The following is a 26,792-nucleotide window of genomic DNA, read 5'->3' as shown; positions in this document are numbered from 1 at the left end:
CCCTTGAGGTCAGCAGCCATACATAGCAATTAGCAAACGTGTGTGTGTGTCATTGTGTGTGTGTTTCTTTGCGTGTATCAAGAATGTTTAATGTCAGACAGAAGCTTATCCTCTCCATAGAAAACAATCAGAGGGTCTACTTCGAATCTTACCAACTTGATAATCAAGATCCTATTAATCAGAGTCAGACCGATGTCTGACCATATATGTCGCCTTGTTTCCTCCCTATGGACTAAAAAGAATATCGATTGTATGTAAATTACATTTGTGCAAGATAAAGAGCTGGACATTGCTGTCGATGTGTCACTGCAGCCTGACACATGATGTACTCCATGAGAAATAAATAAATAATAAACTGGGACTTTCTGTGTTCCTATACTGCTGGAGCAAACCTGATAGCCGTTTTCTCTGTGGCATCTGGTTCATCTGCTGCAGGAAGATCGTCAGCCAGAATCTCCTCAGGACTTCGTAGGTCATTCAGGGGGGGCTTCTGCTCTTTGCCTTTGATCCCCATCCCCGCCGTGATGGCATTCCACAAAGCACTCTGGGACTTTGAGCCTGCAAAAAGAAAAAAGTCTTTGTTTTGTTACAGTCATTTGGTATAGTGCCATTAATAGAACTGCAACTTGTTTACCAAGTGGTTCTTTGTATACATTGTGTACATTTATACATAACAGAACTGTGACCACTGACGTTCATGTTCATGGCTTTCTCATTCAAAGGGAGTGTTGACAAGTTCAGAGCCTTTGTAATGCTGCCCCCATGTGGGTGTATGTTGTCAATGCTAGGTAAATTATTGTAGTTACTGGTAAGTTAGTAGTAGTAGTACTCGCACAAGTAGTAGACATTTAAACTTAGAGGAGGGTTTATCAACCTTTATCAGCTCACAAACCCCATCTAGATCTGACATTCTCATGGACTGAGTAAAGTAGATGTGTCATACTTTTGCATTCTCTTTTTAAAATAATAAAGAGAACCAAGTGTATTAAAAAGATAATAATTGATTTTTTCTCCATTTTTACCTTAAGTAGAAAAAATCTCTTGATGAACAAAATTCCATTCCCCTCCATTTTAATGAGGGTGTCAGAATGAATTTCTCAGTGGTTAATTTGTCATTAACTGAGGGTAAACCACCCTTTAATACTTTGATCTGAAAGGTGATATTCATTTAAATGAATAAATTAAGGGAATTGTCTAATAATGAAGCCTGACTAATATAGAGTGAACAGTATACTTACGTGCAAAACTGGCTTGTGGTCTGGTGGAGCTCTCCCCATCTTCATTTGCCACTGGAAAAAGAGAAATATATGGAAGAGAATCAAGTGATGTCATGCTTATGTGAAACTCTTAAGCGGTTACCAACAGCTTTACAATCATCTGTAACTTTTGTTTCGTTGTTACACTTTCTGTGTTAACAATTTCTGATATCTACTACTAATTACTATGAAAGCCACATTTTCTTCCACATGTTTCAGAACTTATTCCTTTCAAGTCACAAGTTCAGATTGTTACAGGCATTATCACACAAACATATCCTATTCTGCACAATTATTTTTAATGAGACTCTTCACACCCAGCCTTCACTGGCTTTGCTGTTTATTTCTTTTTATCATATGTACATGTCTGTGTCTATATTGTTATGTAGTTTTTTTATTAACATTAAACAAAAGATGGTGAGTCTTGTGCAGATGTGTAATACGGACAGAGTCAGGAGGGTTATTTACTGTTCCATTATATCCTAAAATTGCCTTGAAGTGTGATTTACGTGATGGTGAAAGTACTATAATTGTTGCTGTCACTTCAGAGACTGGTGCCCTGCTGGAATCTCTGCCCACTAAACACTGCACACAGTATGTAGAGTTCACAGAGAATGGTGAATTATACAAATATCTAGCACCAGTGTTGAGGGCAAAAATATATACAATTAAATTAATGAACAGGTTACAGGTACAGTATGAAAATAGAAACTGAGTGATACAGTGTGAAGCAGGCCATCTTATTGAACTTTGAACTTGACCCTGTCAATATACAGCATCAGAAGACTCTGCTGGGTTCCACTGTGAGAAATTGAAGAACAGAAGAAGACAAATGCACACCTAAACATTTACAGTGCACATCTCAGAACAACTGTTCCTGGTTTCTGTTGTAACACACTGATGGCATGCTCAGAAAGTCGTTGAGAGCACAAATGAGTATTAAGTGATATACAACACTACATGCCTGAACTGCTGCATGCATTCACTGCAGCTGCAGTCAATGTTCATGACTATGTTCCACATTTCAGTGGCGACTACTATGGCTATATGTTAAGTTCCTCAAGATGCAGTTCCCCTATTGTCCACTAGATGCTCGCTCCATAAAACTCCATAAAGACAGTAAGGAAGTCAAGGAAAACCAGTCCTCTAATAACAGAATGTCAATTCAAAATGCTTTCCACAAACTAAAAAAAAAAACATTTTATTAAGAGCGAGGTTAAAACACACACTCACATTTATATTACCATTTTATATTTCCTTATGCCTTTTTTATATATTTTCTCAATAAACAGGATGAGTCAAATTTTGTAAGCAAACAAAAAGTTAACTACAGCCCTTCGATGATTACAGAAGTTTTCTAATTGGTAACAGCAAGCACCCCTACCAACCACGCTGATGCACTGACTCTGACCCTCAGCCTGGCCCACATAGGACTAAATCCTGGATTGAGACGAACATCTGCATGCTCAAAGCTTAGTTCCACAACCTGTGGATGATCAGGCTTATCCCAAAAAGGTCAACTGACCTAATTATGGCCTTTGTTGACCCTGAGAGTGATGCCAACCCCGAGGATCTGAAGAAAGAAAATACCCTTCTATCTATCCTGTAGATCTCTGAGATAAAAGAGCTAACTGAGACACCATTTCCCAAAAACATTTTCTAAATGGCCCAGCTGTCTTCAAATAAAGACTTGTTTTTTTCATTTTATTTATTCTAGAAATTATTTTTTCCTGAAAATTCAGAGACAAAATACTTTAATATTCTGTTACTACAATTAAAATCATCTACACTCTCCCTCTCTCTCTTCAATTTGTTTCAGTAACTGTATTTGTAGTACTGTCTGTGTGGTCTATTGTGAGACTGTATTTTTCCATTTGTGTCAATGGTTGAACCTTTTAAGGCAGCAAGGGAGCAGATAAGAATGATGAAGTAGTTTATAGTTTATACAGTCCTTTGCTATATCATTTAAGTCATTATTTTTGTCTTACAATAAACATCTTTTTGTGCTAAATTATGCAGCAAAGGTGGGTTGATGATCCTCATAATAATGGACACCTATGCGCTGTTAGAGGACATGGGCATACAAGTTTTAATTTGGAATATTCAAGATTTATATGTATGTTTGTGGGCCTCATTAAATCTCTCCCACTGGCAGAGTATAACCTCTTCATCATCCTCCTATGATAAATATAAGCAATATTGTTTGATTTAGCTTTATAACTATAATCAGATTGTCCACAGATCTCCCATGTACAGTAAATTAAACCATCAATAACAGCTGGAAGATGAACTAGGTTAGATGCCAAAGTCAAAGTTCCAAGTTTTGTCAAAGGTGCACAGTGGCAGGGCTCAGGCAGCAAATACTGTCAAAAAGATGAATGTTAACTGTAAATATAATAAACCTACTTTTTAATTTGGCTCTGATGAGCTGCCAGTGCCATCAGGAACGCTTTCAAACTGGTTTGGCAGAGGCATAGCTCTTTGGCCTCTGTGGGAGGTGACACTGGGGGCTTCCATCTGATTTTCAGTCACGATCCTTGTTGGAACTAAGTTTTTTGGTTTCTTTTTAATATCTTTCCAAGCATGCTTCAAGTCATTTAGATTACAGATGAATAACTAACAAAATGCACCCTAGTAAATGCCATCCTACCAATTAACCATCGGCCTGTTTAAAAAAAACCAAGTCTGGTAAATGTTGAGAGAGTAGACTATACGCTTTATGTGACAAGTGCTGTACACAGTTGTTTTCCCACATAAACTTTATTCGCTTTCACTGCTGCTGATGTCCTACTATTTTCCAAAAGGTATTCATTAATATTTGTTGCTCCACTGAAGTGAAAGCTCAGCTCATCTTTCACATGGCAAATCCTTTTATGAGTGTTTTTTTTAATGTTCACCATGAATGAGCTTTAGTTTGAATGAACATTTTTAGATTTGGCTGAACAAATTCTTGTTTAGAAACTAAAAACTTGTCTAGTTTAATCAATTCAGGGTTTAGGATTTATGGTTTGTTACATCACCCTCTTGGAATACCCTCTTTTCGCTGCTTTAGCCAATACCAATGAAGACAAAGCTGTAAAAACATCCAAAACATTAATTAGATAGATTTAATTGTTGTAAAAAAGTCTGAATACTAACGGTGCACTCCACCAATTTTACACATAAATGTCTGTTTTCTCTGAGGATTATTACTCAGCCTGTGAAAATAGATCAATAATGTATTCTGTGTATTAAAAAAAGACAACAGAATATTTTCACAATAGAAACAGAAAAACTTCATTACAGACTGTGGAGTTTGAAAGATGTGGACCTTTACAAGGTAGGAAAGGTCTAACAAAAAAATGCTATTAAAGATGCTATTAGTTATTAGGGAAATATAGGACTCAGCAACAATTTGTTTATAATTTGTATGCCTTTTTTAGCTGCTTTTTATTCCACGCATTCTTCCGAGTACTAACTAATTCAACAAAAAATAATTAATTTCACTTTCACTTTCAAAAATCAATATTTTGACTATCTAAAGTCAGTTCAGTCATTTGGGGAAGAGAGACAAAACAAGACTGACATATTTTAATTAGGGTTATTATACAATGTGTGTCAAAGCTCTATCATTTATAATTTCCCAAACTTTACTTTGGTTCATTTGATACATTTTACTTTTCATATGCTGGACTGACAATTAAAGGCAGATGTTGTTGTTGTTGTTGTAAAATCTGTACACTTGATCAACAGACTGTTACTACTGTCTGATACTTTACTATGTCTTAATTATATTATTGTTTATTTGGGAATATTAAAATTATATTAAGAAGTTTTGACACTGAGTGGATTATCCTGGAGAGTGCATGAACTATCTGTGCATGAAATATGGAGGTCAGTGGGGATTTTGAATAATCTCAGATGTCTGAGGTGTGATGCTCGTAGGTAGAGTGTTAACACCTTGTCAACAACTTTTTTATTATGTTCTTATACATTATATTACATGCATACTGCACTAAGATACACAATGGAGGATAATTAAGCTTATTAACTTCATCTGGGGAGGTTTATTTAAGATTGCTTTTCATACAGGGTTAAAAGATAGTGAACATTTTTAGGAAAATATAGAAGAATGTAAAGTCAATCGGATATATGTGTTGTTATATATGATATGTTCGGAAATAACAGTCTTTACTATAACATTGTAAGAAAAACAGACAAATACAACATTTGTTTCCAATGGACCCTTGCTTTGTGCAAAATTGCCACCAAGTAAAAACTGTGTTTGTCATCACAAAGACACAAATTCAGGCATTAACTAAATAATACACAATCTTCTTCTGTAATTTTGAAGATGAAATAAAACTTTGAAGGATTAAACAAAATGACAATGTGTATGTGTAAAACAAAAAAAAAGCCTGAATGCTCTTAACTCTCCACAAGTTTTCATAACATCAACAAAAACATAACAACGCTAACAAGCCTAACACATGACAAAACACCACAGTTGGAACCCGAGTAGAGGCTGCCAGCTACAGTTGAGGCTCAGAGTTTAATAGAGGAGTGAACACAAGGTGTCCAGCCAGGCAATGAGGTACCAGCGCTTAGGAGTCACGCTTCAGAGGAGGTGATTGGCAAAACGCTGTGCAGACTGAAACCTAGGCCCAGTGAGCAATTGATTGTGACACTTGTAGGTTACCATGACAACTACCATGCTTGTGGACAGTATGGCTGTGATATAGGCCACATGTGATCGAGGCAGGGTTTTTTTTAGAGGTAACAGGATGTGTCCATGCAAGCAGAAAATCCAAAGTCTATTTTCTGTGGGATCATAAAATCTTTTAGGGCGGCTTTTAATGCTTTTAAAAAGGTATATAGAAATTATTTGAAAGCGTCTCTCTTCCTGTTTTTGCCTCCTCATGCCCTCAGCATTGAAACCGCTTCTTATCAGTATATTCATATCATCCAGATATATTTAGGAGCTCTCTGAGAGGTGGGCAGTGAGTGCCATAGACCAAATATTTCCTGTGTCTCACACTGCAGTATGAGCTTGAGGCCCACAGTTCAACCTAGGTGAAACTTAAATAATGCAAATGTCAAAGCTTGCCTGCCTCCAGTAATAACTAGGCACTGACCAGACCAATATGGAGACGCTGATTTTGGCTGTCTTTGTATAGGGACATCTAAAAGAAAGTTGCTGACTTGACAGAAAGTTTGGTGCGCATGGCATGGCAATCATAATACAAAAACTTTCTGTTGTTTACATCAGCTTATATATGTACAAAGACAGGCTTAAAGGACCAGTGTGTTGGATTTAGTGGCATGTAGCAGTAAAGTTGCAGATTGCAACTAAGTGAACACCGCTTGCATGTGTATCTGGCGACCTAGGATGATATTGGGCTGTGAAGTGTGTAGGAGAAACTACAGATCTAGATTAACAGTATACAATATACATCTGTAGATAAAAATGGCTCATTCTAAGGTAACGAAAACACTATATTTTTATAATCCAATTTACATCCAATATATCTTAGAAGAAATCTTAGTACCCTTATAGTCATTTTAGATGATTTTAGATCACAAAATCCACAACATTAAAGCAGTGTTGACTAATTTGTTGGCCATTTGGGGACACGTATCATCATTTTACACAGCAGATATGGACTAACAGTGCTTATTTAGCATCGCATGTCTAACCACCTTACAAATGTTTTTTTAGCTCTGTTTATGTCTCCACCAGCTCATGAGGGAAATGTATGGCTCTTTAGCTCCTTAATGATCCACTATGTTCATCATTTCAGGTTTGGACAGGCTGTGTATGTTTATCAGAGGTTGCCTGCTGAAAACAGCTGCCTGCTACATCTGAAAACAAGTTTAATACACGAGGTGAGAGTTAATCAAAACAGTAAAGTTACAGGCAGTAAAAACTAAATAATGAGCTGAAAGATGCTAAAACGCTCTGTAAATCGAGACGAGTTTGGTGACAGTTCACTGTTGACTTGTCACTACACATAGTCATCTGGCCCACAAGTGATTAGTGCAGCTTTAATCAATTCCACAATATGATTTAAAAGATATAAACATTAACTAGCCATATATTGCCGGGCCTACTGCATCCTGAATGACAGCCAAATTGGAAAGTTATTCAATACTGAAGATGACGAATCTATCTGTGGGTTGAAACTTGTTGGATATCTTGCCTCAACCCAGTGAGGTCGCAGCAGGTGTTTACTGTCAGCTGTGACAACACTGCTCGGAGCGTGGTAAAAAGCGCAGTGAGACTTTTCTGCCTTATATGATTCAGTATTGAATTACCCTTGAAAGTCCAAAGGCAAAATGCATGTTATTCGTCTGAACACTTTCAATTTGTCAGTGATTTCAAAAGAAGTTTTCTTTTGGAAACAAAGATAGCTTCCCGGTAAAAACGTATTAACTTTAAGTTTTTATTATTACTGAATTACTGATTACTGAAAATGTGAGTAACACAGCACATTTTGTTTATCATCACACTTGGCTGTACACACCAAAGCTGTCAAACAACTTCTCATAAACTACCACCAGGTTTGAGGACACAGTTTCCAGCACAGAACATCTTCACATGGCTCTGTTTTCAGCACTATTTCAACACTCCCTCCTGAGAGTTTTCACAAGCGCCGCAACAAAAACAAGGCAAGTGGCACATAAGTTCATCAACACTCCGGTTGTCAAGACAATAGAATGAATTGATGGTGACGTCAGCAGCACACAGCTTTATTCTGAAGCCCCCTTGTTTCCATGGTGTAGTTGCATTACAGAGGCAAGCATCAACTTCAGTAAAATGGACTAATGTGGCGAGTTGTGCAGAGAGGCTGAAATGTGATGTGTTTAACGATGTCGCTGTGTTGGTGCCAAACGCCTCATTGCTCTGCCTCACACTCTCTCGCACATGTATTCTGCTCCTGTCACACACACTTTCGTGCATCTCGCTCGCATGCAAACACTCTTAACCTTTCCTCCCGCTCTGCCTAGCCTGCAAATTCTTACCTATGGTGATGTTGAAGCCATCAATGCTGAAAGTGGCGCTCCGACCCTTCCTAAATCGGTGCTTCTTAGAGTCAGCTTCCATCGCTTTGGCACCCTCCGGTCACCCTTACACCTTTTAATCTGTTTTAATGCCTCTTGTCAGTTGCAGTGTCTTGTTTCAGTTTCGTTTGGGTAACTCTCCTCCTGGAGAGAAAAAAAATGTAGTCCTCCGACTCCGGTTAGTGCTGAGCTCTGGTGGGGAACTGTCAAAGACTCACCACTTCTCGTTACAGACAGCGAGCTGGAGAATTTCTCTCAAGTCCTTCGCCACCCCCTTGTCGTTGTTGTACATATCTTTTCTTTCCCTCTCTCCGTTTCTCACACCTCAACAAGCTCATTTCAAGGAGCTTATGGCTCTCGATTTGTTTTTCTTCTCTCTTTCTCCCTCCACTCCTCCCTCCCCGCTTTTTCTCTTCGTCTCTCTTCCCCAAGAGGTACAGTAGGTGTGTGTGGTGGGTGGCTGTGGTGGTGGTGGAGGATGGGAAGAGAGGACATCTCTAGAGGTCTTTAAATGAACGTGACTCCTCCTACTGTCAAGAATTTATAGCAAAAGCATTGGAAGCTCAGAGTTGGTATAACACTGGCCTATTGTAGTCTATTCTAGCTTTGCTCAAAACACACTCAAACACACAAAAATGGACTAAAATCATGTTCTGCCGCACGTGAATTGACGTACGGGCACTAAGAGAAAAGAAAAAGGTGGAGGGAAAGATAGCAAGAGTGATTATGTGTATTGAGTCCAAACTAGTCATTACATCAATGCCACTGCTTTTCATTTTGCAGGAGTTATTTACTCAGGCACAGGAAGATGAAGCCCATTAACAGCATGCATACTGTTCTTTGAAAGAAAAAAATCAAGCTCTACGGTACCCAGTTGAATGGTTACATTCACAGTAATTGCCTGTTCATCACTGCAAATGACACTGGAGCAGGGACACTGCTTTTTTCCTTATTGAGTGTCATCCTGGAAGGAATCCTGCCTTTGTGCTTATTTAAACTACCTTTCCTTTACCCAATACGCATCTGTTCACCTATGCACATAAACACACATACCTGCACACACCAGACCAACAAAGGATAAAAAGCTCCTCTTATTAGCACCATCTGACATTTAGCTATGGAATATTTCGTGTTTCATTTTCCCTCCTGATTAGTGTCTGTGAGTGCTCTTTATGAAGGCTGCTGACCTGTTCTCACACCATCTCTTGAATCCAATAGATGGTGCCTATTTACAGCACACATACAGATCAGATGACATAATGTCTTTTGTCACTTCATACTTAATTCATGTACAAATCACTAGTGCACTAGCAGAAAGCCATCACCAGCTAATATTGGTCTGTTCGGTCTTCTCTTTTCCCTCTCTGTTCTTTATAATTTTCTGATAACAGCCACAATCAATTATGTAATTTATATTAAACACATTTTCTATTCATGTTCGGTCGCATCATAATTTCAGCTGAGCCTGCATAATTTGTTAAGTCTCAAAATTAAAATTATCCCACCATGGTACTTACTCCAAATTCTAGCTTATGCCAATAATCTCTCTTAAGAAATATCTGTCATGGTTAATGTTACCATTGTGACTAAATATCACATTGATTCATGTAAATGTAAAAATAGAAATCCTCTTGGTGAATTTAAAAACTGGTTGAAACACAACAGCCAATACAAAAACTATTGTCAAGCTATGTCTCAGTTTCTTGTTTTTATTCAATTATTTTCTCTCTGTTTTGTTGATTGGGTCATGATGCAATTCATGATTCATTTTAGTAATTAAAGTGTACCTACACCCTTCAATTCCGCTAGCTCCCTACCTCTTAGCAAATTTACAAAAATGTGTCAGAGATCTGCAAAGGACATTGACTTTAGAGGACGTGGCCTTGACGCAGACTGACCACAGCAGTGCAGCAGAAACAGCGAGCTGGTAGTCAGAGCTAAAGAGCAGCTGCTGTCAGACTGTCCGTGTCCACACTGGAAACAGAGAGTCTGCTGGAGATTTTACAGTCACTCAAAGTGCATTAGCAGCCTTTTGTAAAAGATTTTGTGTGGGACCTGTATTGTAGTGGCTCAGAGAGAGACTGTCAGTGTGAGGGATCAAGATAAACACTGCAGTCTGTGGGTGCATCTACAGCCATCTAAAGCAGGTCCAAACTACTGCACCAGAATAAAAAAATACTAAGTAGCGAGTTAACATAAACTGCTGTGAATGATGCATCGCGATCAGCATATATTTGAAAATGAGTGCAGCAGTTGCACATATTCACCCCAAATGGTTGACTTTATCTTGGCATTGGACTTACATAGCTCAGGGTGATTTAAAACAGTAAAGGACGTGTTGAGCCATTTTTAACTGACAAAATGCTGATTTTCATAAATCTGGTAATAATCATTTTAACGCCAGCATTGATGTGTTTCAACAGCTCAAAAATACATGTTTTACAAGGTAAGGGTGTTTTTGTTTTGTTTTTAGTTGTTGTAGCTTTGCTGTTGTTTGTTATGTTCCCCTATGAATGCACCAATTTTGGATTATAAGAAACATAAAGTTATGTATATGTAATTTACTTAACTGTAATATCTAATAGGTCCTCTTATCTTCAGTGCAATATAATCTAAGCAATATGATAGCAAAGACGGGGGATTTGGAAGCATTTAACACATCCCCAGTTTAATAAACTGTTAAATGCTACACGATGTCTGTGTGGCTACAAATCTCAGTGGTAACACCTACAGTACTTCAAAAATCTGCATTGCAAATATACTCTGGTGAGTGATCAAACATTGAAATAAGTGTAATCCTCAAAGGGTGAGTGTCCACCAGTTTAAAAAAAATCCTTGATCTGTCAAACAAAGACAATCGGCACACAAATAAGGTCAGAGTAGTACTATTTACAGTAATTAATGCATGAGTTCTTTGTGATGTAGTTAAGGTGTCTGAGGAAAAGGAAACCGATCACAATCAGGAGATCTATCCAATTATGCCAGAGCCAGTTTGAGTCACTCTGTGCAGTTCCAGTGGACACATTATACACTTGTTAGATAATTACACTCCATCTCATTTTGTTTTGCGAGCTACAGTAAGAGCTCTTTATCCTCTCCTTCTACTGTCAGCCTGCTCTCCCCAGCCTCCAATTCACACTGTATGTAGCAATTTGTGAGGATCCTAATTTTGTAACAGTCTCACAGAGCAACATCAAGTGCCTGCCTATTCCAGGGTAGCTTTTATGTTAATGAGGGCATGTGTGGGAATATAGCAACTGTATTATTCTTTACCTTTATCAGTAGACTCCCAGGTTACTATTTGTTTTAAAGGCTCAGATTGGTTACAATGTGCCTTTTAAGCCCTTGTTTTCCACATTTAAATAAGAATAGCCTGTTGAGACCACAGTTATGTCAATATGATTAATGATATCATAATACTATTGCAGAGTCCTGACACTAATATTAAATTAATCCTTGAATGCAGAGTCTAAAATACTGTGTGTAATTACCCAGGACATTAATTAAAGAAGTAGAAAGGTGGCAAGAGTTTCTTTGACAGTTTATTCTAATAGGTGTCTGTTTAAGTGCCTATATCATATTTAAACGTTGCTGCAGTATGCTCAAAGCTTCCTGTTAAATGCATTTGGGTTATAGACGTTAGAGAGCAGATTACATAATACACTTAACTGAAGGAGTGAGCCTCTGCTTTTATGCTTTAGAAGGCTACATGATGTTCTGCAATTTTATATTTTACCTTGTAAACTGTGGCAATGCAGGCTTTTCACAGAACATTGTGTGAAAAGCCTCATTGTATATAAGCATTCAGCAGTTTGTCAGTCTGTTTATAACACCATGGTCAACTGCAAGATTCTTACATTCAGGGACATTTATGGTTGCCCACTAGCTCTCAAGAAATATCACAATTTTCTGGGCAAATTAATTATAAACTCTCCCAAGGAAAAACACTTTCCATTTTGCATAATAGATAAGGTGGATAAGTTTGTCTAGCTTCACCTATGGGTCAAGCTGTTAAGTTTGCACACGAGGTATGAATGAGTTAGATTTCCATTATGTTTGCTGTGGATATTCATAGTCCCCAGAGAACTAACCCTCATGTATTTGGTGACCCCCTGACCTTTCCTCAGTGCTACAATGAGGACAAAAGTTAGGCAGATTGAGACTTGCTGAGCACATTCATGCTTCCAACAGGACAACCTACCAAGACCCAGCCATCCATATTTGTCCTCTGTGGGGGACAGGATACTAAGGCCTTTATTTCAAACACCATGCATGCAATCTATTTGAGTCCTGGGCAGTCGGGCAACAGGGTCAGAAATCTACTTGTTAAAAGTCAACTTTTACTTTTCCCTATACAGACTGTTTTATTTATTAGCAGTCATCAAATAGCAGCAAGAACCTCATAGCTGCCATGCAAGCGAAATGTTTCTTTGAATGACCCCATAGCACCTTTCTAATGCAATCTTCAGGATGAGCTTTACATTTTTAGCGCTACGAATAGCAACACTGTAAGTAAGTCATTTGTTTACTCCAATGAGACACTATTATAAGATTTAATGAAATTAGAGCCTTACAGCCAGGGCTATGGACATTTAGGTCTCTAGTTTGAACGGACAAAATGCTATTGGTCAATTTTCATTTGGTTGAATACTATGCAGGATTTGTCTGTTGCTGTTCGTAAACGCACCATTCAAAGTTGGTGCCTCGGCCCCAGCTTAAGCGAGCACAACAGACAGGATACATAGAGAATGAATGAGGAGAGAGCAACGTTACCGAGAACCAAGCAGTGAATCAGAGACATAAAATGTTATTCTTTAACGTTATCGTTTTCAACCCGATTACGTTCTCAGGCACAAATAAACATGGCCACATTTCCGCGCAACCCTGCAGGAAGCTGGCACATTTCTGGATTTTGTGTGAATAGAACTGACTGCAGCTAGTTATACGACCATAGCACAGACGAGGAGCAGAGGAGAGAGATGGAGACAACGATGGAAACTGGGCGTTACGTTTTTATAGAGCACTCTACTTAAAGGTTGACACTCAGAAACATTCCACACAAAAAAAAATAAGAAAATACAGGAAGAGGCCAAAGTCTCTGCAGATACACACACTGCTACACGTTTACTGGGTCATAAGTGATGATTGAAAGGGATTATGTTTGTATTACTCTATACATTTTATTATTTTTAAGGAAAGTCCTGCATAGTATGCCTTTGAGTTGAATGTAATTAATTGCCATGCAATTACACTTTTTAAATTAAATATTTTTATATTGATTGATACATTATTTTCATTATGATTATTTGTAATGTGGTCTCTAATTCATGTCTTATAGTTTTCAATACATCTTTATACCACCACAGTGCATCATTGCATTCAGCCTATTTAATAAGAAAGGTATGCCTCAAGGCTGCTGATACAGCATGACAACAAAGCTGTTGTGTCCCAATAATTCAGGTTCACGCCTGTCAAGCATACACAGCATATAGTTCAATGTATGTCAGCTTTAAGGCCAGCACATTACAAAAGGAGCATGTAGTACAACAGCTGTAGTTAAGAGGTGTATCCTATACATCTGTTGAGTCCTTGTCAAGATCCATTTCCTTCAAGGGTCAACACTTAAGCAACGTCACTGTCACTAGGCAACGAGAAGAAGAAGAAGACCTTTGAGGCATACATTACACTGAGGATGATGAGGGGTTAATATGGCAAATAGCACTCAGGCTAGTGTCGTTTTATAGTATGTATATTTAAGTTATTTTACTGTGTTATTTATGGTGTCTGTTTTCCTCACCTACATCTGTGCAGACAGGGCTTGTTGTAATAATGCAAAAGAGACAGATTGCATCCAGATATTATGGGATGTTTGTCATAGCCTTTTTTTTAAACTGTTTTAGAAATAAAGTTGTCTTTTAACAAACCGATGCTACAGTGGATTGTTGGCACAAAATCACACCTGCTTGCTTTTTCTGTATGTCCATTGAGTATCGCTCAACCTTTGATCTGGTCATCAAACACCAGGACAGGCCATCACCAATAGACATTAATTAGTCGTGAAGATAAAGGGCAGGTGAGGACTAACTTGGGATTTTAGAAATAGCATCTTTTACCAAATTAGTATCAGTGATCATTTCTATTTGTAGTGAGTAATAGTCACACCCAAATCCTCATAATAATAATAATTATTTATACGTTGATAAATCAAATATATTACCTATGAAAATCACTACATTTACTAACCGGATTACACTCATACACTTTCCTAATTTTCTAGAAGCCGATAAACTGATTTAATCATAATTTTATTGTGTAATGTTTTCAAACATAACATCAGTTTTAAAGCTTTTTGATTGTGTAATCTGTCCCAGTAGCACAAAATGATTCAAGACAATAACTACGCAATCAGACAGAAAAACAAGCTCATTAGAGGTCTCCCCTAGACTGTGGAACGATACACACTTTGTCAGTCCCCACACCACTGTCACCACAGTGACACAGTCATGTAATTAAGACACACAGGGTGCCAGGGAGCTTGCCTTTTCCCCTGCTAAATACTCATTAGAGCTACCTTTAAGGGTAATGTTGGCCTGCACTGGAAAACCTGAGGGAAATGAGCTGACAAAACAGAGAGCTACATGAACTGTCATCTGAATCCTGCTGCACCAAGACCCTGAAGAAAACGGAGAAAAAAATGTCTTGAGCTATATAGTTTAGCTAATGATTTTTGCACCAGCATGGTTCCAGATCAAAGCGGTAAAATCAGTTGGGTGAGTGTTAGGTCAGCAGGGCAAACAAAAGTAAACCTTTTGATTAGAACCAGACATCTTGCACACACCAGACATCCTCACCCCAAACCGACCAAAGCAACTAATCAGTATTATTTGGTCAGAGTCAGAAAACTACACCAATTTGGCTCTTTTGATGGAAATGTCACACACGTAGTGCTGGAGACACTGCAGAGTGTGCAAATTATTACACTGGTCGCAGAGGCCACACAGCAATGGAACATCTCAGACACTAGGGCTAGATACTTTCCTTCTACTTTCCTTCTAGTTGATGGTTACTTTAGTAACCATCAACTAGAAGTCAATGTGCATGTATTTCTTTCCTATGGTAAAAATGCATATAAAAATATAGTAATATTCTTAACAATACACAGCCTCTTTGGGAATGTATTATCATCTCTTACAAATAAACCAAACCTATATTTAAAGATATATTTCAAGACTAAGAGTTAAATCGCGATACAACTATGTAAAGATTCAAATTGCTGAGATGAAAAATTAATCGTGATACTCTTTTTAAACTGCAGCGGGCACTAATTGACTTTGCTTGTTCAACGTCATTCGCGTCTGTTGCTGTATCAGGGTGCAAAGACATCAGTTTCTGTTTCACACTAAGAGGGAATATGCATTGTTTTGCACAGTTTATACCGTACCTCAGAAATAAAATAATTTGATAAATAAAATGTAAGAGAAAATATATTTTGTCAATTTTTATCAGCGAAAAACAAATTCAGTCATAATTTGTCTTCATCCTCATTTCGTAAAAAGAAATCAGGATAAAATCACATTGTGAACCCATTATGGTGAATTGTATCGAAACGTGAGTTGATTGTATTGTAACATATATGAATGTTCACATGGAGCTATTCTTTAATAGCAAAACACATACATGTGAATGTCATATCAAACAACTCTGGCACAACACTGACGAAATATTGTGCTGATACATTCAAACATATTTGCTGATTCTGGGATTAAAAAGAAAAAAACTGCGTACAAATTCACTCGAAATGTACCTGAAACATGTGTTTTCCAATTGGCTATTCCTACAATAACCACTTGTGGCAACTATATTATAAAATATAGTTAAGACTTGGTGACAAAGGAACTCAGTTAAAGGAGCCCTGTGGAGTTTTCTTGTAAAGAGCCAAAGTTGACGTTAAGTGTTACTCACCAAAACGCATTGTGAGGTCTAACAAACAAGCTCAATGCGTTCCTTATCTCTCCTCATAAAACATTTTCAAAGCAGATTTTTCTTAAAAGTTTGAAACCTGCATTATTTATATCAGTATTTACTGGCTAGCCTTTACTGGCCCACTGCTGCATGTCTTGGTGCATCACCACCACCTGCAGAACAGCAGAACAGTGATCTACAAGAGACCATTACACCTATCCTTTCATCTTTGCACTGGCTGCCTTTTAGTTTTAGAGTGGATTTTAAAATATTAATTATCACTTTAAAAGCCTGGAATGGTTTGCCCCCAAGTCTTATCTCTGATCTCTTAACTCCCCGTGTGCCGTCACGGGCCCTGAGGTCCTCAAATGCTGATCTCCTGGTGGTTCCTAAATCCAGATTAAAGAACTAAGGTGACAGAGCATTTGCCATCAGGGCCGCCCTTTGGAACAACCTTCCAGAGGAGATGAGGATGGCTAAATCTCTTCAATCTCTTCATTTAAGTCTTTTCTTAAAACACACTTTTATTCTCTAGCCTGTGATCACCTATTCTCTCTGTTCTACAGCATTATTATTGTTTTATCTCTCATCTTTATTTATTGTTGTGTTTGTACTCTGTTTTATGCTTTCTAGCTTATTCTATATATTATATAGTTCCTAGTGTTTATATGGTCAACACCTCCATGAGTAATGTTGCTTTTACCCTGTAAATTACGTTTATCATCAGTATTGTTATCATTATTATTATTGCTATTAGTGTCAAACCACAATTAGGGACCTCGTTCATAAAGTACTGCTCCATAACACTTGCGTTCAGAAACTCCACAGGGTATCTTTTAGGTTGGGAGTCTTAAAATTGGGAGCACTAATGTCAACACTGACCAGATGTATGACAGCAGATGTGAACCCAAGCCACATATGTTGAAGGAGCCCACCTCCCTGACCTGCACATTTACTTTTCACTGTACTACATGAACATCTCTCACTTGACTTCTTGTACTGACACAAAATGCCGGTATTGAATGCAACTTGCAAATGCAATTTAGTCGCATATGAGCGTAATTCACATGGTTGCAGAAATCTACACTACAGACATACTAGTGTTTTCTGGTTCCTTATTTATGCCTCCTCCCTTCCTCCACCTGCATCTTTTCCTTGCTCTCTATAGGTCTCCCACCACTGTGAGGCAGAGATGAAAGGATGAGATGTGAAGATGAAGGATGCCATATGGGGCCCCCCTGCTGCTGGATTCATGTCATTTTAAATTGTGACATGTCTCATGACATGTGTCACAGCTACATCACATGTCACTGGGCTTGTAATAGATTGTTCAGTGTTGCTTTGTTGTCTCAAAGCTTGGTTTTGGTTCTTGGTCCTGATAAAGTAATGTGCTTTTGTATTAACATGAAAGAAGAAATTCTTCTCTTTCATTTCCCTATAGACAGAATGTGACACGTGAGAAAATATTGTGCAAACTGAAGCATTTTGTCCACAGAAATGCAACAGTTTGATGTACAATGTCCCACTGATTCATGCATACCCACCAATCACTTTTTTGTGGATTTTGTTGATAAAGATTATTCAAACTACATTTTACACACTCAAATACCAGTTCTAAAGCAGATTTTAGCCACTGATCAACATACCCAAGAGGCTTGTTGTCTTATTAAAATTTGAACGCGTTCATATTTCATTGATTTGTGTTGCCCCTTTATGTATTATCTATTTACAGCCCTATGAGATCAACTGTGGTATCCAATTACAAAATAGATTTCCAGGCTGCTAATGCCTGTTTATTTATGAATGAAGCAAGTATCATCATATAGTAATAACTACAGTAGCAGTAGTCTACATTAGTCTGCCATTCCAAAAACACTAATCACCTATTACACCACATTATTATGAAGGGTTGTTCACACATTGTTTCTATCAGTGCCCTGTGCAAATGTATACATGATGCCTTCCTGAGATCTTCATGAGTATTTCATGGTTAATGACTTAATTATATTCTGAAAATGTTAGTGATTAGCAGATTTAAGTGTTTACCATTATTTGTCAAGAACTACAACTCCTCCTGTGGGTACCCACAAGGAGATGCTGGACTGACAATGTAGGAAAACAGTTGTAATACTGGAAAATGTCTCTTCATAACAGAAGTTATGATTGTTGACAAATACTGTACATTAATAAACACTTAAAATGTCCTTATATCTGCATACAATTACATTATAGTGTGTTATAAACCATTTATTAGCTGTTTATATACTTCTTATATATGCTTAAGGAGACTTAAAAGTGTTACCAATATGTTAAATGCTGTATTAAAATAATTTCAATTTCCAAAATATAATGGAGTGTGGCCTATGTTTCTGAAGGAAAGGAAATTCAGGAAAACCAGGTCTGACTCCCAGTTTTCCTTACATATTTTACCTAAAGTATGTTATTTGTTAATGATTTATTAACATAAAATCAGTTTTTTTCTCTGCTCAAAAAACATTGGTATATCCATAGTTTCAATTGATACCAATACCATTACACAAACCTACACAGGTTTGAACACAGTGTACAAAAAGAGTAAAGTTACTGTAGTTTGAGTTTCTTGAGGCACGCTTTGGACCATTTTTTTCCTCTTTGCCTCTTGTGCCTTCCTTCTAGTTGTCTTGTTTCCAGTAGTGAATATGCAAGTTTCACCTCACTGTTTTGCAAAACACAACTGTCAGATAAAATGCCGGCATTGATAAGCTTGGTGGCATACGATTCTGATGGATAGGAAGCATGAATCAGGAAACTGAAAGACGTCTCACTGACTTCTCTTTCTACAAGACTGCCCATACGGTACAATATTACCTCTCAAAAGATAAGTCAAAGTATAATCTCAAACACAACTTTACTCCACCGTTTCTCCTCCCAATGTGCTAAATATTAAAGTACCATTCAGTGTGACTAATACCCGCTAACAGAGCAAATCCAGCTCCTTGTACGCCACAGGAAACTCTCTGAATATGACCTAGTTCTTGGACCAGTATGGCAATCAACAGCAGGGTAATTGCAGCTCATCAAAACCACTATTATTATAGAATCTCTCCAGTAGTTTATATTTACACCTGAATGTAGGACTTGACTATATATACTTAAAGCTCCAGCTACAGTGGTCATGTATTCTGGGAAGCTGAAATAGACTTGACACAACAAACAATCCAACATTTTAATTGTGGGGGTGTGTGGTCTCATTTGGAATGGCAGCTCAGATACGAGCCATGGTCCAAAGTTATTAGAACTGATGTCAAACTGTTCTCTGCAATCTCCTACCTTCAGAACTAAGCAGTAGTTGAGATCACACCACTGACAGATAAGCTGATCGGGAGGTAAATGTCTGTGTTTTGCTCCTCACGAGGAAGCAGATGAGTGTACAGTCACCCAAGAGTCAGGCAGGAGACTTCTCAACACACTTGATCATCACTGGAGACCAGGGAGGAAACTCAACGGGAGTCTACACTGTCACACGGTCATGGAAACGCCACAGTACAGATGGTATTTTAGGAGTCAACCAGGGAGAAGGATTTCCCTCTGGGACAGATATGCGGGGAGTTGGAACTACAGGTGGCAGAGGTGGAGAGAGTTGAACATAAACAGGATGAGCTGAAGGAAACACTGAGTAACGTAAAGGACGAAACTGTAAAATAAACATTGAACATTCTGCATTTACAACAGTAATTAAAGGGAATTTTGATGAGCTGCACCGCCTATTGAACTGGACTGCTCCTCATTAACTGCCCACAGATTCACTGAACTGAAAACTGCTGGAAAGACTTTATACCATGTTTCTCCCATATCACAACTCTGCAAAATTCTTAGTTTGAAATGTTCATCCATCTTGTCTAGCCTTAAAAAAGGCTGACTGCAGTCGAACACTGTTGATACAGCTAAATTATTGGAGCTTGCGGTCAGTCTATTTTCAATTATGTCATACCATAACCAGCACCTAAAGTCTGGTGTGCATTCACCAGACAACTTGTGCCGATTCATGTATTTCCAACAAAAACGCCATATCACATCTCTGCAAAATTGCAGTTTCACATGTGCACGTGTTAAAATTAATAGGACTGTCATTTGCTTATTTCAGTCCAGAGGGACACCTAAAACATCAAAGAGATGCTTTGGTAGTGGAGATATGTTGCATTGAGACTGGTCTTCAAAGAGCTCGGCATTCATTCAGTGAATACCTTATTTTGCAGCAGCATATTCACAGTAATCCTCTGAAGTGACCATTCGCTCTCATCTACAGATACATCCATGAACTGAACACAGAGATGTGCAGCATAAAGTAACACAGCGGCTGAATGTGAGGCCCGGGTGCTTCCAAAAACACATGAGAAATGTCAGTTTCATGAGAGAAGAACAGAAAAGTTCCATCTATCACCATTTACCTACTTGTTATTGGAGTCCATTCTCCTTCCTTCCCTCTTTAAGTCAAAAGAGTGATACGACCTTCAGGTGGTGATCGACTTAAAGCCAAACATTGGTGAGCTGCATGAATACACTGCATGCCAGTGTTGTAAAATAACAAGTATAAAGTTTACAATGTAAAGTGCAGAGTTAAGCACAGATTTACAAACTTGACTCCTGCCTTCAAGTAACTGTCTAACTCACCTTCACAACCCTTTTTCTTCGCACTTTGTTTGACCCCGTCGGACTCCTGTCTGCTCAGCACCTCGGACAGCGACTGACGGGAGCTCTGCCGCGCGGTTTGGCTCGCGACGTTGAACCGCGCGCTCTTCTTCTTGGCCCGGTCCGATTCCGGGGCGGACTGGCTCCTCTCCGGGTCATGGTTCTCCGGCTCGGAACCCACTTTCACCAACGCGTTTCTTGTCCTCGTTAGAGCAGAAGTCACCGAGCCCATCACCAACAAAACAAAACAAAACAAAAAGGTTTAAAAGCTTCAGTCGGAACCGGTGACTCTGAGTTTCATCTTCACTCAAAACCTGTTGAAACTTGACTCCATTTATTTTCCACTCGCCAGGTGCGACTAAACAAAGCGCCCGGGAAAAAGACAAAAAAAACAAAAAAACACACCCACCTCTGTCACTCACAACTCGTTAGCTTGTAAATTCATTTTTGTTTTACCGACAGCAAGGTACGAAAATGATTAAAGAGACGAAAAACTGAGTGTATACGGCTCATGCCGGCATATTCCCTCGACTTGCGTTTCCTCCGTCAGACACGTCACGTGGAGAAAGTTGCTCTGTCGACAAACACCGGATCTCTCGGGGCAGACCGGCGAAAACAAGCGACATTAATTAACTGGCAAGTATCCCGGATTATTAAAATGAGCAGAAATGCAAACTGCACTGATTTAAACGGGGACAATATTGTTTAAAATAATCAAATAACCTGTTGATTCCCTTTTGTGTAAAACCACGTTTTTAACGCTTCTGGGGTGATCTATCGCGAGATTTTGACCTAGGTCAGTAAAAGATAACAAATTAAAATGTGATTTAATGAAGCTTCTGGCCATTACTGACAAAAGCCTGCTGTAGCATTCATGTCCCACCACTGGAGGTAGTTCAATTGAAACGAATCACCGACAGATGGCAGTCAAGTACAGCAGGTTCTCAGTAGATTCAGAGTAAGATCATTTATTTATTGCATAAATCTAATAATAATAAGCCAGGATCTTTTGTAGACTGGTTCTGACCACAGGTTCTCTTATTTTCCATACAGCCACATTTGATCTTATTGGGAGGCATCACTGATCTGGATATGATTCTGGACAAGTGACCTCTGACCTTTGAAGGATCATAATTTTGTAAGTTTATTGCACTTTTACTGAATGTTATCGGTATGTACTTATTCAGTGGTGGAAGAGGTATTCAGATCCTTTACACGACAATGCAACAATGTTAAACAACTCAAATAGAGTTCTGCATTCACAGTTGTATTTAAATATCATACAGAAGTAGCCTATTATCTGCAAAATGCACTTAAAGCATCAGAAATACTAATTATGCAGCAGAACTGCCTATTTCAAAATCATATATTATAGTAGGCTATGTGATTATTATTACAGACGCATCATTATGTATGAACCAATTGTGTTTTACAGGTAAAATTCTAATCTAAAGTTATTATAGCTGTCAGACAAATGTAAAATATTTCAGAAATGAAGTGGAGTTGAAGTATAAAGTATATTTTAAAACTGTGTTTAAGTTCAGTTCAAACACTGAACTTAAACACAGTTTTAACACAGTACATTACAAGTTACATTGTGTCACAGCACATTAGATATTATAATGCAACATCAGTGCTCTTACAACATCTTGAATGTATTTTGAACAAACAGCCTGCGACAGATTGAATTTTGTAACGATGGAATTTAATTTTGCTAACCCTGTTACAGTTGATATTTACTTAATGTGTTGTTGACAAACAAATCTTGCCTCAAGGTCAGTTTAGTAGCGTTCTGCAGCTGTAACATGATCTTCATCATTAGCTGGAGTTTGCCCAGTTGTCACTGAATTGTAGATGTTTTTCTGAATACTTACTTGTCCATGTCGGCTTAAAAGCTTCACTTTGACCTTGGAAACAGCAGCTGTCAAAACAGTCTTACATAAAGATCCATTAAGCAGCTGTAATTAGGTTTTCATATATGTTGGTTCTTAATTGACTTAACATTGTAATTTCTCTCCATATTGTAATTATACTAACAGGGAAGCTGAGGGACCCAAACACCAACAGTGTGACACTGCACACTGAGTTAGGAGTTTATTAGGTACACCTATACAACCTAATGCAATGCAACACAACCATCCTGCAAAAAAAAACACCTCTTAATAAAGCTTGTTGAGTTTTTATTGACGTTGTGTCAATAAATCACCTTCGGAAAGCAGTAAATGAAAAGAAGGGGAATCATAAGTAGCCTATCAATATTACTTGCCTTACATAATGCAGCTCAACTTGACTGTCAGTGAGGACACTTTTTTATTTTACCACAGCCTAAATCCACCTATTTATGATGATAATATGTATGTTTATTCTTTAGTGTCTTATATGTCCTCCCAAAAACATAAAAATCATTGCAGTCATAGTAATACAGCTGGATAATTTAGTCCCCAAATCAGTTAGCTTCCTGAAACAGCTGATGCATGTAATGTTTTTACCTCATTGAGAAAAAAAAAAAGAATTTCTTCCAAATGCAGACATTTTTACACAGTTCATGTGTTACTTAAAATGATGACCATGTCCACTTTCGTACATGAGGAATTGTTTTGCTTAATGCTACCTCATTACCATCAGGTGTTACAAAGTATTACACTTAATGCACAGTATTGAGTCTTGATGGTTTATTGCTGCATACAGGCAATTGTGACATCTTTAGCATACAGGTTACCTGGAGTGTGCATGCAATGTATTGATCAAAAATACTACTTTGGTTACAAAGAAAGATTTTTGTAGACCTCAATAAGAATTTCTATGTTGTGCTGATTTCATTATTGTGTCTAAACAAATGTGACAAAAGATAATACTTTCAGCAAAGGAAGGGAAGCAAAATACAGTGTGTGTCAACTAACAGGCTTACTGGATCATCACATATAAAGGCACTTTTAGAAGCTATTTGCTCTTTGTGTGTTGTTGGTTTGTTTGCTTGCTTGTAGCCCCAGTGAATTGTGTTTCTTCTTATTGCTTTAGTTGATTGTTTGGCAAAGACAAAGACATTATTACTCCATGTCGTCGTGGTTCTGGGTTGACTCGTTGATCACCTGAACAAGGATGCAGAGGACAGAGAAAAGGTGATGGATTGTGAGTCTGAGCTCTAATGACTACATTAGACTCAGAAAATGACTACATTGATTGGAAATCACTTGAAGTGGATTCTACCTGACCATCCCTAGTCTCAATGGTCTTGATGAGAACCTTCTTGGTTGTTGTGGATTCAAAATGAGGTTTGGAATCGATCATTGTTTCTAAGAAAGAAAAATAGTGTGTTGTATTAACAGTATATTAACTGGTGACATAATAATCAATACAAACTAACGCTGCTGGAAAATCGACATGCAGAATGTGATCCTACCTCTCAGGTTTAGAGACGAGAAGCTTGGCAGTGGGGTGGTGATTCTGAAAATGGAGAAAGTACATCTTTGTTTAATCTAATGAATGCTCAAACAGTATACACATCAGTCAACTGGACAATGTGAATGATTTAAATTCCTGCACTTTTTACATTTTTGAAGGGCATCATCCATTACCTGCTTTCCTCTCCTTCCAGTAGCTTCCTATAGGTGGCAATCTCGATGTCCAGGGCCATCTTGACATTTAGGAGGTCCTGGTACTCCCGGAGGTGACGGGCCATCTCGTCCTTCATGTTGTGAATGTCCTCCTCCAGATGTCCAATGGTGTCCTGGTAACTGCCCGTCTCCAAGGAGAAGTTCTCCTCCAGCTCTCTAATCTGGCGCTCCATGGACTCATTCTGGGACGGCAGCCAAGAGGGAACAGAATGACACTTAGGCAGTGAAAATAACTTGTTTCAAATTAAAATCAAAATACAAAGGTGATCTGGGAAAATAATCTCTCCATGGATATTAATCTCTTTGCTGTGTCATTGTTTAAACGCATGCAGCTCTAAACTTTCTGTGCTCCGTTTGTTTGATTCCAGCTACATATGGATTGAAAACACTGGTGGGGGTTGCATCATTATCCAGTATACTGCAGTGAAAGCATAAAATTGCATACTCACAGTTCCTTTAAGGGCATCCACCTCACATGTAAGTGCCTGAACTTGGCGCCTATAGTCATTGGCCTCCTGCTTGGCCACTCTCAAGGCATCATTATTCCTGGCTGCAGCTTCGGTGAGGTCAGCAAACTGGCAAACACAGAGAGAGAGGGATGAAGAACTGAGAAATCGAGTGTTCAATAAATGATGAGTCAGAGGTTGAGGAAGAGTGAACGTGGCAGATAGCGTGAAGCGTGTAAATTATAAAAGATGTGGCCACAAAAGGGACTTGCAGACGTTACACTGCAGTTTGGTGACCGAAGCAGTTTTAAGGCAACAGTGTGTTCACTGCAATCCGATGTTCAAAGCTCATAAACAAAGAAAGATTCTATTTTTTTTTTTTTTTAAATCAATTTAAACCTGCACTACCTGATTTTTGGCCACAAGGGGTAGTGGAAACACGCTGACAAATTATCATCTTTTAAATTGATTTAGTGAACTTGTTGCCTATTTACAGACATATATAAGGAGCATTATCAGTCTTTCCACATAATCCTTTCCTATCTGACCATTATTTAATAACTTTTGAATTTCTATTATTAGATTATAAGCCATTAGGCAAAACTTCCTACAGCAGATGTCTATCTGACGGTGCTGTAGCTAAATTTAAGGAGGAGATTCCATCAGTGTTTAATTCAATGCCATGTCTGAGATATACACGAGATCGTATAACAACTTAGTCCACTCCCGCAATTGATAATCTTGTTAATAGTGCTGCAGGCTCACTGCGTACAACATTAGATTCTATCGCTCCTATAAAAAGGAAATTATTAAAACATAGGAAACTAGCACCGTGGTACAACCACCAAACTCACCAATTAAAGCAGAAAAAAAGGAAATCAGAAAGGAAATGGCGCTCTTCGAAATTATTAGAATATCGCTCAATTTTGCGTTCTTAAAACTTATAGAAAGGCCCTCCGTAATGCCGAAGAGGAGCCTATTCTCAAACCTAATAGAGAGAATATAGAACGAACCATAGGTTCCTCCTTTGCACTGTAGCCAGAGAGTCACAGCTCTAATTGAGCACATCTCCCCATTAAACTTAAGTAGCCAATGACTTCATGAGATTCTTCTACATAATAATTATTACTATTGAGAGAAAAATTAGTCACCAATTGCCCCTCAATAGGTATAACTGGCTCTCCAAGTTTAGGACGTTTAAACTATGTAACTTAAATATATATTTAGAATGTTTTTTCCTCTATCAATCTTCATCAGTTACTTCAATAATTTCTTATCGAAGCATCAACCTGTCTATTAACCCATCCCAACTAGCTGCTTTAAAAAGTCGTACCCTTAATCGGCACTTCTTTACTAGATTGATATAATCTTCTTTTATTCAGATATGTACCAAGTCCTTTAATAGCTGTAATTAACCCCTTCTTATTTATTTTTAAAGCTCACTCTTGACCAGTTTAGCCAACAATAGACCAGAGTAGTCGCAAAGAGTTGCTGTACTTTCTATATAACAAGTCAGGATTTAGAGTTCATCACAGCACAGAGACAGCTCTGGGTTAAAGTTAATAATGACCTATTGATTGCTTCCGAAATGACTTATTATTGTATTAATTAATCTTAGTGTCATTTTGACATCATTGACCATAATATTCTTTTTACAAGAGATTGACCATCAAATTGGCATTAGAGGAAGCGACTAAGCTGGTTTAAGTCATACTTGTATCAGATTGTTCGCAGTTTGTATCATGTTAACGATGAATCTTCAATAAATATACAGTTAGTCATGAGTTTCTTGCAAGATTCCTGTA

General features: G+C 38.1%; 2 protein-coding genes across 2 annotated transcripts in view; both read right to left on the bottom strand.

The window, feature by feature from the left end:
- pde1cb (phosphodiesterase 1C, calmodulin-dependent b) overlaps positions 1-21,440 on the bottom strand; it is a 91,555-nt gene extending 70,115 nt beyond the window's left edge. The window contains exons 1-3 of the mRNA XM_035671476.1: positions 20,910-21,440; positions 1,239-1,289; positions 393-558 (exon numbers count right to left, since the gene is read on the bottom strand). Coding sequence (XP_035527369.1) covers positions 393-558; positions 1,239-1,289; positions 20,910-21,159 — 467 coding nt within the window. The 5' untranslated portion in view covers positions 21,160-21,440. The remainder of the gene's footprint in view (positions 1-392; positions 559-1,238; positions 1,290-20,909) is intronic.
- A 2,144-nt stretch (positions 21,441-23,584) lies between these two features.
- Positions 23,585-26,792, bottom strand: part of LOC118335160 (vimentin A2-like) — an 8,033-nt gene continuing 4,825 nt past the window's right edge. The window contains exons 5-9 of the mRNA XM_035671369.1: positions 24,991-25,116; positions 24,503-24,723; positions 24,328-24,371; positions 24,135-24,220; positions 23,585-24,016 (exon numbers count right to left, since the gene is read on the bottom strand). Of these exons, the coding sequence (XP_035527262.1) occupies positions 23,975-24,016; positions 24,135-24,220; positions 24,328-24,371; positions 24,503-24,723; positions 24,991-25,116 (519 nt within the window). The 3' untranslated portion in view covers positions 23,585-23,974. The remainder of the gene's footprint in view (positions 24,017-24,134; positions 24,221-24,327; positions 24,372-24,502; positions 24,724-24,990; positions 25,117-26,792) is intronic.

Source organism: Morone saxatilis, unplaced genomic scaffold (genome assembly GCF_004916995.1).
Source record: "Morone saxatilis isolate NCDOM2014 unplaced genomic scaffold, NCSU_SB_2.0 Contig23, whole genome shotgun sequence".
Classification (NCBI taxonomy): domain Eukaryota; kingdom Metazoa; phylum Chordata; class Actinopteri; family Moronidae; genus Morone; species Morone saxatilis.
Note: the sequence above shows the minus strand (reverse complement) of the source record. Positions and strands in the feature narration are given on the sequence as shown.